The sequence below is a fragment of the Carettochelys insculpta genome, chromosome 5 (genome assembly GCF_033958435.1).
Source record: "Carettochelys insculpta isolate YL-2023 chromosome 5, ASM3395843v1, whole genome shotgun sequence".
Lineage (NCBI taxonomy): Eukaryota > Metazoa > Chordata > Testudines > Carettochelyidae > Carettochelys > Carettochelys insculpta.
In genome coordinates, this window is record NC_134141.1 from 57,114,708 (window position 1) to 57,133,436 (window position 18,729).

At 44.3% G+C, this 18,729-nt stretch overlaps 2 protein-coding genes across 4 annotated transcripts in view; one reads left to right on the forward strand and one right to left on the reverse strand.

Moving 5' to 3' along the window:
* FANCC (FA complementation group C) overlaps positions 1–13,594 on the forward strand; it is a 199,089-nt gene extending 185,495 nt beyond the window's left edge. The window contains exons 12-14 of the mRNA XM_074995137.1: positions 6,328–6,502; positions 7,797–7,997; positions 12,304–13,594. Of these exons, the coding sequence (XP_074851238.1) occupies positions 6,328–6,502; positions 7,797–7,997; positions 12,304–12,447 (520 nt within the window). The 3' untranslated portion in view covers positions 12,448–13,594. The remainder of the gene's footprint in view (positions 1–6,327; positions 6,503–7,796; positions 7,998–12,303) is intronic.
* Positions 1–18,729, reverse strand: part of AOPEP (aminopeptidase O (putative)) — a 436,790-nt gene that overhangs the window by 12,891 nt on the left and 405,170 nt on the right. The window lies entirely within an intron of this gene.

Consider the following 18,729-nt stretch of genomic DNA (forward strand, 5'->3'; position numbering starts at 1 on the left):
TGGTCACCTCCACCTGTCGCTTTGCCCCTCCGCCATCACTGTAGGACTTCAAGGTAGACAGAATTGATGAGAATATGCAAAGAACCTGTGCAGGAGAATGTTTAAAGCAGAAAAGCTGTTGCACAGGGGCAGTTCCACTCTCTCGACCTCAGAAGCCTGGTTCTGGTGGTACACAAAGTTGAGCTGTAATTCACCCCTAAATGTCATCTAAGAGCCAAGTAAGCAATGGAAGTGTTGATAGTGTGCTGGAAAATATTGACGTCCCGTGGTCCGGCAAATTCACTGGTCTAGCACCAGTCAGGTCCCAAGGGTGTACCAGACGTTCAACCTGTACTTTTTGTTTTGTTTTGTTTTGTTTTAAAACTACTGCCTGTTAATTTCATTTGGTGATCCTTAGTTCTTGTGTTAAATAACACTAGCACCTGTGCACAGCAGTTTCCCTCGTCCCTCTCAAACCTGATTTAAAAAAACTACAGATGCCTCCTTACCAGGCTGGGGAACCACATGGATAAACACACAGCTCAAAGCATCCAGGTGCCTTGAGACATCAGAAAGCAAATACATCTTTTGGAGCTGAGAGCTGCCTGGAAAGTCTCCAAGGTGTTCATACCATTCATGATTCTGACACATCCTAGTAATGTCCAAAACATAACAACCATGCTCTATATTAACATATAGAGGAGGAAAATCTAGCCTTTTGCGCATAGAGGCAGTACACTTATGGAACTTGTGCATCCAACTCCACTGTGCTCCTAAGAATCCCTCACTCACTTGCTAGAACTTGCAGAACTTGCTAGTTCTCACAGGCTACGTCTACACGTGCAGCCAACATCGAAATAGTCTATTTCGATGAATAACGTCTACACGTCCTCCAGGGCCGGCAACGTCGATGTTCAACTTCGACGTTGCTCAGCCCAACATCGAAATAGGCGCAGCGAGGGAACGTCTACACGTCAAAGTAGCACACATCGAAATAGGGATGCCAGGCACAGCTGCAGACAGGGTCACACGGCGGACTCAACAGCAAGCCGCTCCCTTAAAGGGCCCCTCCCAGACACAGTTGCACTAAACAACACAAGATACACAGAGCTGACAACTGGTTGCAGACCCTGTGCCTGCAGCATAGATCCCCAGCTGCCGCAGAAGCAGCCAGAAGCCCTGGGCTAAGGGCTGCTGCCCACGGTGACCATAGAGCCCCGCAGGGGCTGGAGAGAGAGCATCTCTCAACCCCCCAGCTGATGGCCGCCATGGAGGACCCAGCAATTTCGACGTTGAGGGATGCGGATCGTCTACACGGTCCCTACTTCGACGTTGAACGTCGAAGTAGGGCGCTATTCCTATCTCCTCATGAGGTTAGCGACTTCGACGTCTCGCTGCCTAACGTCGAAGTTGGTGCCGCTACTTCGAAGTAGCGTGCACGTGTAGACGCAGCCACAGAATCATAGGGCTGGAAGGGACCTCAGGAGGTCGTCTAGTCCAGCCCCCTGCTTCAAGCAGGATCAACCCCCACTAAGTCATCCCAGCCAGGACTTTGTCCAGCCGGGACTTAAAAACCTCAAGGGATGGAGAATCCACCACCTCTCTGGGCAACACATTCCAATGCTTCACCACCCTCCTGGTGAAGAAGTTTTTCCTAATATCTAACCTACACCTTTCCCTCTTCAACTTCTGACCATTACTCCTTGTTCTGCCATCTGATACCACTGAGAACAATTTCTCAACCTCCTCTTTAGAGCTCCCCTTCAGGAAGTTGAAGGCTGCTATTAAATCACCTCTAAGGCTGCGTCTACACGTGCACGCTACTTCGAAGTAGCGGCAGTAACTTCGAAATAGCGCCCGTCACGTCTACACGTGTTGGGCGCTATTTCGAAGTTGAAATCGACGTTAGGCGGCGAGACGTCGAAGTCGCTAACCTCATGAGGGGATGGGAATAGCGCCCTACTTCGACGTTCAACATCGAAGTAGGGACGTGTAGACGATCCGCGTCCCGCAACATCGAAATAGCGGGGTCCTCCATGGCGGCCATCAGCTGGGGGGTTGAGAGATACTCTCTCTCCAGCCCTTGCGGGGCTCTGTGGTCACCGTGGGCAGCAGCCCTTAGCCCAGGGCTTCTGGCTGCTGCTGCTGCAGCTGGGGGTCCGTGCTGCATATACAGGGTCTGCAACTAGTTGTTGGCTCTGTGTATCTTGCACTGTTTAATGAAAGTGTGTCTGGGAGGGGCCCTTTAAGGGAGTGACTTGCTGTTGAGTCCGCCCCGTGACCCTGTCTGCAGCTGTGCCTGGCTCCCTTATTTCGATGTGTGCTACTTTGCCGTGTAGACGTTCCCTTGCTGTGCCTATTTCGATGTTGGGCTGAGCAACGTCGAAGTTGAACATCGACGTTGCCAGCCCTGGAGGACGTGTAGACGTTATTCATCGAAATAGCCTATTTCGATGTCGCAACATCGAAATAAGCTATTTCGAAGTTGGGTGCACGTGTAGACGTAGCCTAAGTCTTCTCTTCTGTAAACTAAACAAGCCCAAATCCCTCAGCCTATCCTCATGGGTCTTGTGCTCCAGACCCTTAATCCTTTTTGTTGCCCTTCGCTGAACCTGCTCTAGCAAATCCACATCCTTTTTATACTGGGGGGCCCAAAACTGGACACAATATTCCAAATGTGGCCTCACCAGTGCTGAATAAAGAGGAATAACCACTTCCCTAGATTTGCTCGAAATGCTCCTCCTAATGCACCCCAATATGCCGTTAGCTTTCTTGGCTACAAGGGCACACTGTTTACTCATATCCAGCCTTTCATCCACCATAACCCCTAGGTTCCTTTCCATCGTACTGCTGCTGAGCCAGTCGGTCCCCAGCCTGTAACAGTGTTTGGGATTCTTCCGCCCCAGGTGCAGGACTCTACACTTCTCCTTATTGAACCGCATCAGATTTCTTTTGGCCCAGTCCTCCAATTTATCCAGGTCCCTCTGGATTCTCTCTCTACCCTCCAACGTATCTACTTCTCCCCCTAGTTTTGTGTCATCTGCAAACTTGCTGAGGGTGCAACCCAGTCCCTCATCCAGGTCATTAATAAAGATGTTGAATAACACCAGCCCCAGAACCAAGCCTTGTGGCACTCCGCTTGAAACAGGCCGCCATCCAGATATTGAGCCACTGACCGCTACCCGTTGGGCCTGACCATCAAGCCAGCTTTCTATCCATCTTATAGTCCAAGAATCCAATCCATATTTCCTTAACTTATGGACAAGAATGTTGTGGGAGACCGTATCAAAAGCCTTGCTGAAGTCAAGGCATATCACGTCCACTGATTTCCTCATGTCCACAGAGCTTGTTACCTCGTCATAGAAGCTGATCAGATTGGTGAGGCAGGACTTGCCCCAGTGAATCCATGTTGGCTGCTTTTGATCACTTTCCCCTCTTCCAAGTGCGTCAAAATGGATTCCTTGAGGATTCTCTCCATTATTTTCCCAGGGACTGAGGTAAGGCTGATGGGTCTATAGTTCCCCGGCTTGTCCTTCTTTCCTTTTTTAAAGATGGGCACTACGTTTGCCTTTTGCTAGTCACCCGGTATCTCCCCTGATCTCCAAGAGTCTTCAAGGATGATAGCCAAAGGTTCAGGAATGACCTCTGCCAATTCCCTCAGTACCCTGGGGTGCATTAAATCCAGACCCATGGACTTGTGCACATCTAGTTTTTCTAGATAGCTCAGAACTTGTTCCTTCCCCACAGATGGCTGCCCTCCACCTTCCTGTACTGCATCCTCTAGGACTGTCATTGGGAAGTTGACTTTGTCTGTGAAGACTGAAGCAAAAAAAGCATTGAGTACTTCAGCTTTTCCTGCATCATCTGTCACTAGATTACCTCCCTTATCCAGTAATGGCCCCACACCTTCTCTGATAACCCATTTATTGTTCACATGCCTGTAGAAACCCTTCTTGTTACTCTTCACATCCCTTGCCAGCTGCAGTTCCAATTGTGCTTTCGCTTTCCTGATTCCTGCCCGACATTCTCCAGCAGTATGTCTATACTCCTCCTTAGTCAACTGTCCTCATTTCCATTTCTTGTATGCATCCTTTTTTAATTTAAGCTGACTAAGGATTTCCCTGTTAAGCCAAGCTGGTTGCCTACCATGTTTGCATTTCTTACTTCGCAGCGGGATTGTTTGTTCCTGTGCCTTCAGTAAGTCTTCTTTAAAATACTGCCAGTTCTCTTCAACTCTTTTGCCCTTCATCTTTGTTTCCCAAGGGATCCTGCTCATCCGGTCTCTTAGGGAGTCAAAGTCTGCTCTTCTGAAATCAAGGGTCTGTATGTTACTGCTATCAAGGGTCTGTATGTTCTGTTCTGTAACAACAACTAATATTAAGCCAGAAAAACATACTAAACTTAATATGCCACTTTCATGGTTCTATGCATAAATAGTACCATGTAACATGTCAGATGAAAGCTTGTGATAGACACATAAGCATTGTGAGAGTATGTTTCAATTATATTTAAGAATTTGTGTAGAAAGTTGCATGTATTAAAAAGTTTATTTCAGAATCTTATCATAGGCAGAAAAAAGAAGTTGGTTTACCTATCTACCTAGATGGGGCAGGCAAATTATGGCTGAATTTGGCCTGCCAAACATTCGGACCTGGCCTGCCATGATCCTTTGTTCTACCAATGTCCCGTGGCCCAGGAGGACATTCGTGCAGGTTCCCTGCCTGCCATGTCCCCACAAGCCTGTGGCTTGGGCTAGCATATACATCTCTGTGTGGTTCCCTTTAGGTCCCTGCTGCCAGCACAATCCTTGCAGCTCCCATTGGCTAGTTTCTGGCCAATGGTAGCTGCCTGGGCCATGCTTGCAAGGTCAGCCAGCTTGTAGAGACCTCTTCCTCCCCATGGCATGTGCCATGCCGAGACAGACACGTTGGCCCCAGCAGCTGGCTGCTTTGAGCGTTAGGGAGGGGTTAGGGAGGTTAGGCAGGTTAGGGGGTTAGGCAGGGAGGCTGTCCAAGTGTGCTGCTGACTTCCTGGACAGAGCATGCACCTGGCACCCAACCTTGCCCTGCACCCGAACTCCCTGCCCCAGCTCACAGCTCAAGTCTTCTGCTATTCTTCTTGCGTTCCTGTGCCTGGTCACAACCTCCTCCCAGACCCCACCCCACAATCTCCTTTCCTAGGTCACAATTCCCGCCTTCATCCAAACTCCTTCCCAGACAGTATGTCCCTCCTGAACTCCAGTTGCCTACCCCAAGCTGCTTTCTACTCCCAGCTTCATCCCAGACCCTGTACCCCTTTCATTAATATAATGGAAAAGTGTGGCCCATCACCATTTCCCAAATTCTAAGAGTGCCCCCCATCAAAAATTATTGCCCACCCCAACCTACGTTTATTTGTGAATTAAGCATTATAAGGCCATACAGAGGAAACCAGTAGCGGAATATGAATTCAATAGGAGAGTGTTCACCAGAATCTGAACACCTCAGAAGAAGGACAGGGAGTAATTCTGTCTTTAGGAATAAAGACAGTGAGGTCTGGAAAATTTAAGGAAAAGCAAAAAGACATTTTGTTATCCATTTTACTGAGAAATTTCCTTGGGATGGGTGGTCTGTGTGATTTGTAAGTGTTGTGGATCCTGGCTAGACTGATAACCAGTAAGCTTTGCAGTAAAAACTCAGCTGAGAGACTGTTTGTAGACAAGGATTGGTAGCCTGTGAAAATTAAGTTTTGCTCTAGCACAAGTGTGATAAATTTTGTTTGATTTGTCACCTGTTATTACCCTTGCTCTCTATCTCTTCAATTTCTTTGTGTATAAATTTATATTTGCTTTTATTATATTACATTGCTATGCTATATTAAAGCTGATATTCTGTTAACTCATACAAATGGATGTATGTGTACTATTCCCTCCACAGCAGTGAGCTTGGCACTGTAATTATTGTGTGTCATGCAAGGCTGGAGGCGACAAGGCTTCTGAGTAGCACTGAGATACCTCCAATGTTTTACTTGAAAGGCAAAGCAGTGGTAGTCAGAGCCCAGAAGAGTGTCAGAGTCAGAGCCCAGAGGTTCGTGTCACCTGCCTATCACAAGAAAGCCTCCCTCTGACTGAGGCAGGGAGCGACTTAGGTCTTAGCACCTACAGAAGGTGTCATAGTATAGCTCTGAGGTGTTCACAGTTCACAGGTGGGCAACCTCAGCAGGTACTTTAGCAATGACCACAAGTGGGAAATGAACAGTTGCAAACTTAACAGCTTCTTCACGCAATGGGCAACTTCTGCTTGGAATTTTTTGCTTTCCACAAGAATATGAATAGCTAATAAACCGAAATATCTTTCAATTCTTTTGCAGATCTTATGCTGATATCTTTGAGAGCTGGTTTTTGTTGGTTCGTTTTAGAGATTGGATTGATATCGCTGTAGAGCAGTTGCTGAAGTGTGAAGATGAATCTTCTGATACTTTTCTGTGGCTTCTGGCATTTTACTACAGTCCACACAATGATAAAGAACAGAGGACTCAAACTCTGGTGGGTGATGTAGGCATAGCTGAGAGTCCTTAGCAACTGTGTACCTGAAAATCAAGGTGTTTATGTGGCAAATTGGTTGGGCTTTGCAGGGTTTTCCTCAAGTTGTACAATTCTACAGTAGATAGAATAGAAAATTCTATGTTCCAAATGTAAACATTTTAGAAAGTGGGTTTGTAAAGTGTACTATAGGCCATAGTGGCTTTGTTTACTTCTGCAAAATATCAATGTATCAGATAAGCTTGATTGGTAGACCTTGTTCACTGCTTTTTCTGAATCTCATTGTGGAAGGATTTCCGAGCTCATGTGATGTACAGTCTTGCAGGACAGCCATGCTTTAAAAGTGTGTTTGGAAGCAATCTACTTTCAATGAAACCATAATGTTTCATTATTTCTGATATTTTTTTATTGTGGTTTCATTAATGCAGTGTAGCTTCCTTAGTGTAACTTGGGACATATCAGACTTCAGTGAAAAATTACCTTTTCAGTAAGGCAAACTCTTTCAAGCTAGCATGTATAGAAATGTTAATGTGAAAAGATCAGTAAGTGCAAAGAAACAAACAGCTAAAACAAAAAATGAACTCAGGAACACTGATGGGGCTCATGTCCTAATCCCTTGGTATGTTTTGTTTTTGTTCTTATGTTTCGTGTTTTTTATGTAATGAACAGTATTACCATGAAATATGTTTTATAATAGCTGCTTATGATGAACTAATAACTTATTTTGTAGGCACAAAAATCTTTGTTTTAATACATATAATACATTTAAATTGGCTGTTGAAAAAACAAGGGAAATAAACATGTTGCAAGTAATACAGGAAGAAGTCAACCCCCATCATTCTTATCAGAAAGCTTTATCAGTTGATGTCAGATTACATAGGGATTTAATTAATTTGTAGCTACAATATTGAAGTGAGCCTTCTGTTCTTTTTCCCACCATGTAAAAATCTGACTGCATTCTATTGATGGATTTTCTCCATTTCCTTTCATTACAAAAAAGGTCAAAACCTTGGTCAATGTCTTGGCTGCTTAGTTTGCAAGACCAAAGAAAGTGAAGTATTTTCAATTTTGCCCATTTGTGTTTGTGTGAATCAGTGTAAGCAAAATGTGCGTGAACCTTACTTCCCTGTTCTCTTTTGTGCTTCTTAAACTCAAGTTCTTGAATTTATTTCATGATTTCTTCCAATGATTCACATGGTTTTTATAAAACAAACCGCACAACCCTCATTAAAAATATGATAAATACAACTTTTGTGCTCTTCTCTGATCCTTTTTCTTTTGACATTGTTCACTACAGGTAGAAGCTCGAAAAGTATATAATCGTCTGATGATGCTTTTCAGCTCTACAGCCCTCTCCATCACAGATCTGCAGGCTGCAGCTAGCACTAAAATTGATAAAAAGCAACCTTGCACCAAAAACCTGGTCAGGCATCTTCTTCTTAGTTTTTTGCTTTTTTCTTCTGGTGGACAGAGAATTGCCCGAGAGTTTATTTCACAGGTAAGTGTTTCCATGTTTTTCAGTAACCTTCTTAACCTTCTCCTTCATACAAAAAAGCTGATAACCGAGAATTAAAGAAAATCATGCTAACTTAAATTAAAACTGCAGCCAAAATATTCTCCTTCTTTACAGTGCTTCCAGAGGGTCCCGTTGCAGAAATCATTACCTAAGCCCAGAGCTGTCCCATCCACAGGATAGTTCTGCATGGCTGCCTCAGGCCCTCCAATTTGTGGAGTCTGGCAGCAGCTGCCTCAACCATCCTGGGGACAGGTCCCAGGGCAGTTTGGGCGGGGAGGGCCCTGGCCCAGGGCATCAGCAGGGTTGGGCCCCCTCACTCACCACAGTGGCAGGAACTAGAGACTGCTTCGTTCCACTCCACTGGCCTCTCCCAGTCTGCTGCACTTGCTTCACTGTGACAGTGGGCAGCAGAGTGCGCCAGCCACAGGGTGCTCCATTTCCCACCACTGTGGAGAAGAATGGTGCAGAGGGCTGGGAGAGAAAGGCAGTGCAGCCTGGAGCAGGTGGCTGGGCTGCTCAGGTTCCTGCCACCACAGCGAATGCAGCACAGTTGGGGGATGGGGGAAGGAGAGCCTTGGATGGAATGGTTCTGCATCTGATAACTTTTGAGGTGACCCTGGAAAACTGTGAGCCATTGAGGAAATGTCAAGACCAAAGGATTTGAAGGAAATCTAGCAATTTAGAGAGGTGGACAACTATCTTTCCAGATACTGCACACACTTATCAGAACCTCTGACACAGTTGTTAAAACCCAGTGAATGCAGTGTGAAAATAGAGACCCAAGAATAGGCATTTTTTGAAAAACTAAAGAAATGGTAAGCGATACACCAGACCTAAAATAATATAAAACTGGGGAGTGTCTGGAGCTACAGTATGATGCCTCAGATGGAGGGCTAGGAGAAGCGCTAATGCAATGCCCATGGTATTTGCTACTTACAGTCCTGGCAGATTCAGAAACTAGATATCTTCAGATAAAGAAGGAACTGCATGTGCTGTGCTCTGTGCTGCAGTGGAACAATTTCTTCAGGTTATTTTCTGGCAAAAGGTGGACACGAAGTCTGATTATTAGCTATTAAAAAGCATCATGAAGAACTGCAGCTGAGTGCACTCAAGCAACTGCCATGCATGTTATGGAAACGTCAGGTCTGTGACATGAAAATAATAATGTTCTTTCCAGGAAAGTCACTGCTGGTGGCAGGTACAATGAGCAGTAAACCCTTGATTTAATGGACTAATGGCAGGGAGAGATGTCAATAATTCTCAAAGTCCATTTAATCAGAGGGCTTAACGTAATAAGAACCAAGATTTTCTATTCTACAGAGATGGTATCAAGCGTGCCCCCACCCCCACCAGCCTCCCTCAGTCCCTACGCCCCTTCCCCAACAAAACACGTCAGTGACTAACAAGAGCTGCCACTGCTGGAGCTGGAGTCGCTGCTGGAGGAGCTGAGGCTGGAGATGCTGATGCCACCACCTCCGTGGCTTGGAGCTCCTCTGTGGCAGCAGGAGCACCGCTGCAGCAGCTGGAGACTCTGCCACTGCCTTGGCTTGGAGCCTTGCCATGGCTGGAGACTCTGCTGCCACCATGGCTGGGAGCCCAGCCCTGGCAGCAGGAGCCTTTCCACCACCATAGCTAGAGACAATGACACGGTAGCAGGCTTGGAGCCCCACTACCATCACGGTCTGGAGGAGCCGCCTGTGCCACGTGCTCCTCCAACCAGGGACGTGTATGCAAGTGCTGTCTACCTGCACAAGTGCCCCACCCCTGGTGGGAAGAGTGTGTGGCAGCTCCCATGGCGAAGGGTCCAGCTGCAGCGGCTCCTCCAGCACAGCTAGAAGTGGCAGCACCTCCAGCCACAGCAGCTCTGGCGGCTTTGGTAAGTTACCTTATGCATTTTTTTGGGGGATGTGAGGGAACTGGTGGGTTTGGGATCTGAGAAACCCCAGCAGAGTTTGGGAACAACAGGGGGGGCTGGCGGACATCCATTGCTCCCAAAGTCCACTAAACCATGGTCCATTAAATCGAGAGTTTACGTACAACACACAGAGAGCGTATTGCCATGCTACAGTACCTTCCAGGCAATCTACCAATGCACTGATCAGGATGGAGTGCTATAGACAGTAACAATTCATAGTTTAAGGATAGCTAGATTGAACAGAGCAAGTTCAATAGCATGTGACTCCCTCCTGCTAGGTGAAGGATGAGTTGTTTCTGCAAAAGGAGTCGGAGATCAAAACAAGGACTTAGAAAGAGCCTCAGGCATTAGGTGGCCTCATGTAGAAAAAACATTTATGAGCAATGTGGAGGAACAACAGGACATGCCCCAACAGAAAGGAGTCAGAAACAGGGCGTGGAACCAAGTTCCCCACCAGTAGGAATAATTTAAATAAGAAATAGGAGAGTAGGTTGAAAATCAGCACACTTGAAGCAATATTAGGCCTAAAATGCTGCAACAGACTGGTAAAGAACGTCTTCATAGGATGCATTATCTTTTAACAAGTCAGCAAATGCCTAAACAAAAGACATAACAATAAATGTTTGAAAGGAAAAGTGTAGAATGTGCATAGAAGTCTGAGGGATGAATACAGGTTGCAAGAGGCAAGAGTTTGGTGTGTGTGCCTACGTTATGACTGGAATGCTAGCTGGAGGTGCAGAACCTCTATAAATAGTTTTGTTGATAAAGACCCAGGTTAGTTTTGGAAGCTTGGAGTTCTCTTATGCAACAGATCTTTCAGGAACTCCCTGAGAATGAGGCTATTAATTTTCAGAGAGTATAGTATTTAACAAGATAAATAATAATCCTTCGCTGAGTTAGCCAGGTTTATCCTTGTGTATTATAGGCCAGCTAGGCTCAGAAAGCCTTTTACTTCCTTTAGAGGCATCCCTATTGCCTCCCTTATGTAAAGGGAAATCATGCCCCACCATTACATTAGAATTCTTTGAGGGAATCAGCAAAAGTGATGCAATCGACATAGTGGACTTGGACTTTCAGATGGTCCTTGACTAGTTCCCACACCATTGGCTCTTAAACAAAGAAACTGTTTTGGGATAAGAGGGAAGGGTCCCCTCACGGATCAATAAGCGGTTAAAAGGTAGGAAACAAACCATAGTAGCAACAAAGAGGAAAATAAGAGGGTCCCCCAGAAGTCTATACTGACACATTTGTGGTATTCAACATATTCATAAATGATCTGAGAAAGTGAGTGAACAGTGAGGTGCCAAAATTTCCATTTGATGAAAATTACTCAAGACAGTTCAGTTCAAAACTGATGGTGAAGAGTTATAAAGGGATCTTGTAAGACTGCATGGATGGATTACAAAATGATGGATGAATGTGGATATATACAAATACAATATATATTGTATACAATATATATATTGGAAAAGATAATCCCAACTGCGCATGCAAAATGATGGTGCCTAACTAAGCTGTTATCACTCAGGAAAGAGATTTTGGAGTCATTGGGAGTAGTGCTCTGAAAACATCTGCTCAGGAGGACAGAGAAGGGGAACAAAGATTATGAGGAGTCTGGATCAACTTTAAAATGGGGAGAAATAAAAAGACTGGACAGGTCATCTTACAAAAGAGGCAAATAGTGGTCTATAAAATCATGAATGATGTGGACAAAATGAATAAGGGGATGTTATTTATCTTTTATTTAACAAGAATTAGAGGTCACCCAATGAAATTAATAGACAGCAGGTCTAGAGCAAACATAAGTACTTCATCACACAACACAGAGTCAACCTGTACAACTCAGTGTCATGGGATGTTGTGAAGGCCAGAAGTGTAAATGGGTTAGCCAAAATAATCAGGGAAGCAACACCATGCTGTGGGTATCCCTAAACTCTGAGTGCCAGCAGCTGGGACTCGATGACAAATGATGGATTACTTGAAAATGGCTTGTTCTGTTCAATTCCTCTGACATTTCTGGCATTGGCCACTGTTAGAAGACAGTACTCTGGGCTAGGTGGGCCATTGATCTGACTCTGTAATGACACTTCTTCTCTTCCTAGAAATTTGCAATATGCTACTATGTAGTAATCTGACCACATGATCTAGTTCTGAGAGTTCATTACCCTTTTCCTTCTTTTTTAGGGGACAATTTATTTTCAGTCTTTATTGAATTGTTGTTTTTCAGAAGACTCCATGATTAAATTAGGGTTTATTTTACGGGGGCGGGGGGGCAATATGTATCATGTAATGCACAGCTAGAAATGATTGTACTTGGAGTAATATATCTAAATTGGATTGTCCTCCCTCTTCCTCCAATTTTTTTTCCTTCAGGTGATTGTGGCAAGCAATACAACTGATGACCTTTTGGGCTTTCTTCTACGTACTGCCTACAGATTTAACCAACTTGGATTAAAAAATCAAAGGGCTGTGAAACTGGTGAATGAACTTGTTCAAGAACTAAGATTTATGGGTTAGTTTTGTATTGCTGTCCATATCAGTGCAGGGACTAGACCCAGATGATCAGATCTTTTCTATAGAAAAGGGTGAGAGAACTCCATTTTTTAGTGTAATCCCACATCCCACCCTACCCACTATGAAAATAGGTGTTTGGAAATGTCATTTTGTTAGAATATAGCAGTAGTATCTAAAGATGATTGAACATGATAATTTATTTTACCAGGGTCCTTTGTCATCTCTAAATCCCGCTTACTCACAGCCTCATTGTTGCCCACATTGTGTTCTAGTTGTAATCTGGATTGTCTATAAATTCTCTTAAATACCTGAAATACAGACATTGGAAGTGGAAACAAAAGCTGTAATAATAGCAGGAGCCTATTGCTTCTGTTATGTAATTATTGATAAATCAAAATCAAAACTACTGTTTGAATATTACAAGCTCAGAAAATGCTATTTGCTAGTCGACTGATGGGGATGGGGGCAGGTTTCTCACATTCTCATCCTGACCTCGAGAATGAGGAGAAGCTTGGGTCTAGCCTCCCAGATCTCCTGTCAATTTCATAGCTCCTGTTGTCACGTGGAAAAGACTAGCAACAACCAATCTATGGAACACAGACACTGCATCACCCTAACTACACTATCATAGCCTTACACCTGTCATGGAGATGGAGTTTTTATATTGGTGTAGTAGAGTACTTCTGTGGGCAGGATGAAGGCTGTATTGTAGCTACTGACATAATTAGATTGACAAAAAAGGTGTTACTTTGACATAACTGTATAGTGCAGACTAGCCAGTGGTCTCTTAATCTATATCTGTTGAAGTGCTCGTAGTATTTGTTTCAAAGCAGATGCAGAAATAGTAAATATTTAGCTAAGTTTATCTGGTTCAAGAGCACTTGTTAAATAAAAATGAAAAATGAGTTGTTGACTGTTTTGTCTTTTCATGTGTTTTGCTTAAGCTCTGCTCATTCAGATGGTTTGCACGTTCTGTATCAGCCCAGTGTTCTGCCTAAGCAAAACAGGCATTCTGTTTTCATCTGCCTAGATATTGCTTTTGAAAGGCATGGTATAGCTCTGAAACTAAGGAAGCTGTTGTGGTTTACATGTAAGGAACTTGTCCAGTGGGAAAAAATGTGTGGAATGTTCCTTCTTGTATGACAAAGAATCTAAAATTAATTTCTTTCAAGGAAGAAAGTTGGTTGCGTTTTGCTTTCCTCCTGAATCTTTTGCTAGATCTTATTTTCTGTGGCCTTACTTAACTCTTATATTGTGCTTACACATGTTTATTCCAGATTATGTGTATGTAAACTTTAAACACAAATCTACAGAGAGATGTGTTACTTCACCTTCATTCGGAATTAGTTTAGTCCATGCATAGAATATTGTATTCATCTGTATCCTCTGGTCGCTGGAAATGAACTACAGCCAGATGAAGCACTGCAAGGTATCAGAATCTATAATCTCATCTGCTCTGGTCTAACTGATACCATTAGTTACTGTCGACAGAGAAATCTTGACAGAACCTCTACCAACAGATTGCTGCTACACACAACTTACTCTATCAACAGAGAGCTGCCAGATTGCGCTGTCCTCTGATGACAAAGCGGAATGGTAGCTCTGCCAACAGGAAGCCCTCTCTGTCAACAAGTGTCTATACTGCACTTCTGTCAACAGTACTCTGTCCACAGAGTGTTATGCCTCAAAGTTTTGAGGGATAACTGTCAAGACAAAAGCACAGTTCTGTCGAGACTCTGTTGACAGAAAGCCCCTTCTGTCGACAAAACTATCTAGTGTAGACACAGCCTAAGAGATGGATAAAAAGCCACGAGTGCAATTTGTGACTTGCATTCTTTGTGCTCTAGTCAGCATGAGCGTTTTCTGCTTATTCATACTGTTTCCATGTTCTATATCAGCCCAGATTTTGGGGCACAAGGTAGCCCCACTGCTCCACTCTGTCAGTACAAAGCAGCAGTAAACCCAGTGGAGCTGCTACAGGGTATGTTTGTATGCAGACTTGTCACATGTTCTGCCACGTTGCTGCCCAGAGCCATCCCATCCATTGGACAAAGTGGAGCAGTTGTCTGAGGCCCTGCTGCAGCCGCTTTAGCTGTCCTACGGATGGGGGCAGGTTACCTGGAGCACAGCATGGGCAGCAGCAGGGGATTTGCTTCTCCCCTTATCCCCTCCCACAGTCACCACGTGGCGCAAGTAGCAGCCTGCTCTGCTTCACCACACTGGAGCCTCCCAGTCCGCTGAGCCCTACCACTTAACAGCAGTGAGAAGTAGCCTCTGCTTCCAGCCACCCATGGAGAAGCAGGGCTCAGGGGGCCGGGAGGGTGCAGCATGGCAGAGCAGGCTGCTGTTCCTTCAGCATGCTGAGGGTGGAAGGAGGGCGAATGAGGGGAGGTGCCCCACTGCTCCTGCTCTTGCTGTCCACTGCCTGCACCCTACACCAGATAATGGATGGCTGGAGGATGGAGCAGGAGGGGGCTGGTCCTGCAGTTTGGGGACTTGCCCATGCTTGGGTCACTGCGGGGGTTTCCCTGGACCCCCTCTTCGGTATGAGCCTGTTGTTGCCTAATCCCACCTTCCAATACCCCCTTACTCAAAACTTTGAAATATGTGTAAATGTGTATGGAGTCCATGCTAATATACTCAGCTAGGAGAATCAGACAACACTTTAGTTGTACATTGAGATGCACCTTATCTGCCAAATTTGCATTGTGGAGTCCTCTGAATCACTGGTTCCCAAGATACTGGTTTTGCACACAGTAGGTACAGTTTGCATTATTTGTTCCCGGGAGTATTACCTTGCATTTAGCTGCATTAAAACATTTTGTTGGCTTGTGAACATTTAATCAGATAACTCAGGTCACATTGTATCAGTATCCTGTTGTCCCACCAATCATCTGCAAACTTTATCAGCAAAGATTTTATATAATTTCTAGATCATTGATATAAATGTCTTTGGACGATGAACCAATCAAAGCCATCCTGATAGAAATGGCCACATGTATTTGTCTTCTCATTAACAACTAATTTTGGTACCTACAAATAGATTTTAATCCAGCTAATGTGTGTCCTGTTAGTTCTGTACGTGGTTTGTTATACAAGGACATGTTCTGACCTTCTTATCTGGACAGCTAGTAAGAACAGCATTAGCTATAAGACAAAAATTTTCAGAATTTTCACATTTAGGATGAAATTCTCAGCAGAAATGACCAGGCAACTTTACAGCTAAAGCTGTGGAAATTAGCCCAATTTTTCAGCTGTTTCAGAAGCAGTTTGCAACAAACTCATAGAATGGTGATGTCCTGTAAACCAGTATCAGAGGTAGCCAGGTTAATCTGTGTCCACACAAACAATGAAAAGTCCCATGACACCTTATAGACTAACAGATTTTTTGAATTTAAGCATTCATGGGCAAAGACCCACTTCGTCAGATGCGTTGGAATGGACGTTGCTCTGGAATCTCCATTCCAATGCATCTGACGAAGCAGGTCTTTGCCCACGAAAACTTATGCTCAAAAATATGTTAGCCCATAAGGGCTACGTCTACACGTGCAGCCAACATCGAAATAGGCTATTTCGATGAATAACGTCTACACGTCCTCCAGGGCCGGCAACGTCGATGTTCAACTTCGACGTTGCTCAGCCCAACATCGAAATAGGCACAGCGAGGGAACGTCTACACGTCAAAGTAGCACACATCGAAATAGGGATGCCAGGCACAGCTGCAGACAGGGTCACACGGCGGACTCAACAGCAAGCCGCTCCCTTAAAGGGCCCCTCCCAGACACAGTTGCACTAAACAACACAAGATACACAGAGCTGACAACTGGTTGCAGACCCTGTGCCTGCAGCATAGATCCCCAGCTGCCGCAGAAGCAGCCAGAAGCCCTGGGCTAAGGGCTGCTGCCCACGGTGACCATAGAGCCCCACAGGGGCTGGAGAGAGAGCATCTCTCAACCCCCCAGCTGATGGCCGCCATGGAGGACCCAGCAATTTCGACGTTGCGGGACGCGGATCGTCTACACGGTCCCTACTTCGACGTTGAACGTCGAAGTAGGGCGCTATTCCTATCTCCTCATGAGGTTAGCGACTTCGACGTCTCGCCGCCTAACGTCGAAGTTAACTTCGAAATAGCGCCCAGCACGTGTAGACGCGACGGGCACTATTTCGAAGTTGGTGCCGCTACTTCGAAGTAGCGTGCATGTGTAGACGCAGCTAAGGTGTCACAGGACTTCTCATTGTTTCTATAAACCGGTATTTCTTAAACTATGTTCCATCCCGGTGTGCAATGAGCACTTGGAAAAATAATTCAAATCACATATTTTTTGTTATTAAAACCAGATACAATGTTTCTACTTCACTCCCGTGATACCCGATTAAATTACTTAATTTTGTTTTTGCTGTATATGTTGCTGTTTGGTGGGTTTTGGTCTGACAATTTTTACTTTTGAAGAAAGTTTTCGTAGATGTTCTACATGAAAACATTGTTTGGTGTTCCAAAGTCTCAAAAACTTTAAAAAACGCTGCTATAGACCACTAAATAATGCTATATGAGCAACCAAAAATTTACTGATTTGGGTGGCTAAAATAAGATGCAATAAGCTGAGAAGCCCTAACTAAATATGGACTTCTTAGTCCTCTTTTACTCCCTAGATCTGTAAAAGATGGTGTGTACTGCAGTGCTTTGTAATGACTCTATAGTTAAGATACAAGTAGAGTCTTCACTGCACAGGGTCTAATGCTAGTTGTTGTTGTTGAATTTAGGGGCACACTTTAGATTTTTACCTTTTCTGTGCAGTCTAACTGCTAGTGAAGTTACAAAAAAACGCATATTTATCTTGGTAGAGGGAGAAATCATATCAAGTGCAGGTATGCTACCAGATGCTTGAGCCCTAATCTTGTCTATGATTCAAAATATTTCACATGTGGACCTGCTTTAGTCCACCTATCTGGCTAGCATTTGTACACTCTGGTGTATTTTTCCTCCAACTGCTTGTCTGAATTTTCCAAATAAGTTCATGATTGCAGTGTTAATTGCTGCTTTACTGGGGGTACCCTATTTTGAGAATTTGCAGTGTGGTGGTCTGTTCAATAGCAAATGCCAAAGAAGAGTTCTCCTTGCTTCCATTGGCCATTTTCCTTTAAATATCTGTTTAATTATAGAAAAGGATTATTGTCATGAACTACTTCTAAAGGGATTAAGTGTACTCTAAGGCTGTCTCTACACTATAGTTTTGTTAACAGAAGGGGCCTTCTGTCAACATAACTCAGGCAGCGTCTACAACACATAAAGCGTTCAGTCAACTGAGTCTTGACAGAACTCTCCATTTGTCTCAGCAGTGTTACGCCTTGAAAATTTGAGGAATAATACTTACAGCGTAGACACTTCTGTCAACAGAGAGGGCTGGTGGTTCACTGAGCAACCCTGTTTGCAGAGCTTTGGGTCAGCCATTCTGTCAACAGAGGGCAGGGCAGTCTGGCTGCTCTCTGTCGACAGAGGAGAGCTCTGTTGGTCATGTTTTGTGTGTAGATGCACACTTCACAGAGGTTTTGTCAACCCAGCACTGTTGACAGACATTACTGTTGACAGATACTTCTCATGTAGATGTAGCCATAGTGCCTAGATTGTTTAATGGCCAAGAACCCAGACCTGAATAGCTATAGGCACTGGATTGTCATCAACCTCTGAAACAAAAATTATTTGTCAGCTAGCAGAAAGTTTCAGTAATATTATTAGTCCTACTAGGCAAATTTTGCCTTCAATAAAATGAACTGGAAGGAAGTATAGCAAAGCAAAACAAAACTTAGTATGTCATCATTGCCTGAGATTTGGCTGGTTGTCTTTTTACTGTAATCACACCACTGATTGCTGACTGAAAAAAACTGAGTAAACAACTGCAGCAGTCTCAAGAAGTTGGAAAAATCCTATAACACCTCCTTGAATAGGCTTGTGCATTTCCAGATAATTTGACTAGCTCTTCCTTTTGCAAATGACCATCGATTGACTCATTTATTGAGTCAGATAGGACAATATGTGCATGCACCAAAATGTTTGGCAGCTTTGCAGACCCATGTTTCCAGATTGATGTAAACTGAGCTCTCCCTGTGCTCTTAAGCCTAATGACTTCCACTACTTAGCTGTAACCTTACTTACGAAAACACAATGCTTACAGTTTCTGAGAAGTTCTCACTCTTGAGTCCATTCCGTATTAGTTTTATGCACCAGTGCCAGAGGTTTTTTCACCTCTGCAGTACCATTAGGGGACTAGCTTCAGTGATCCTTCAAGT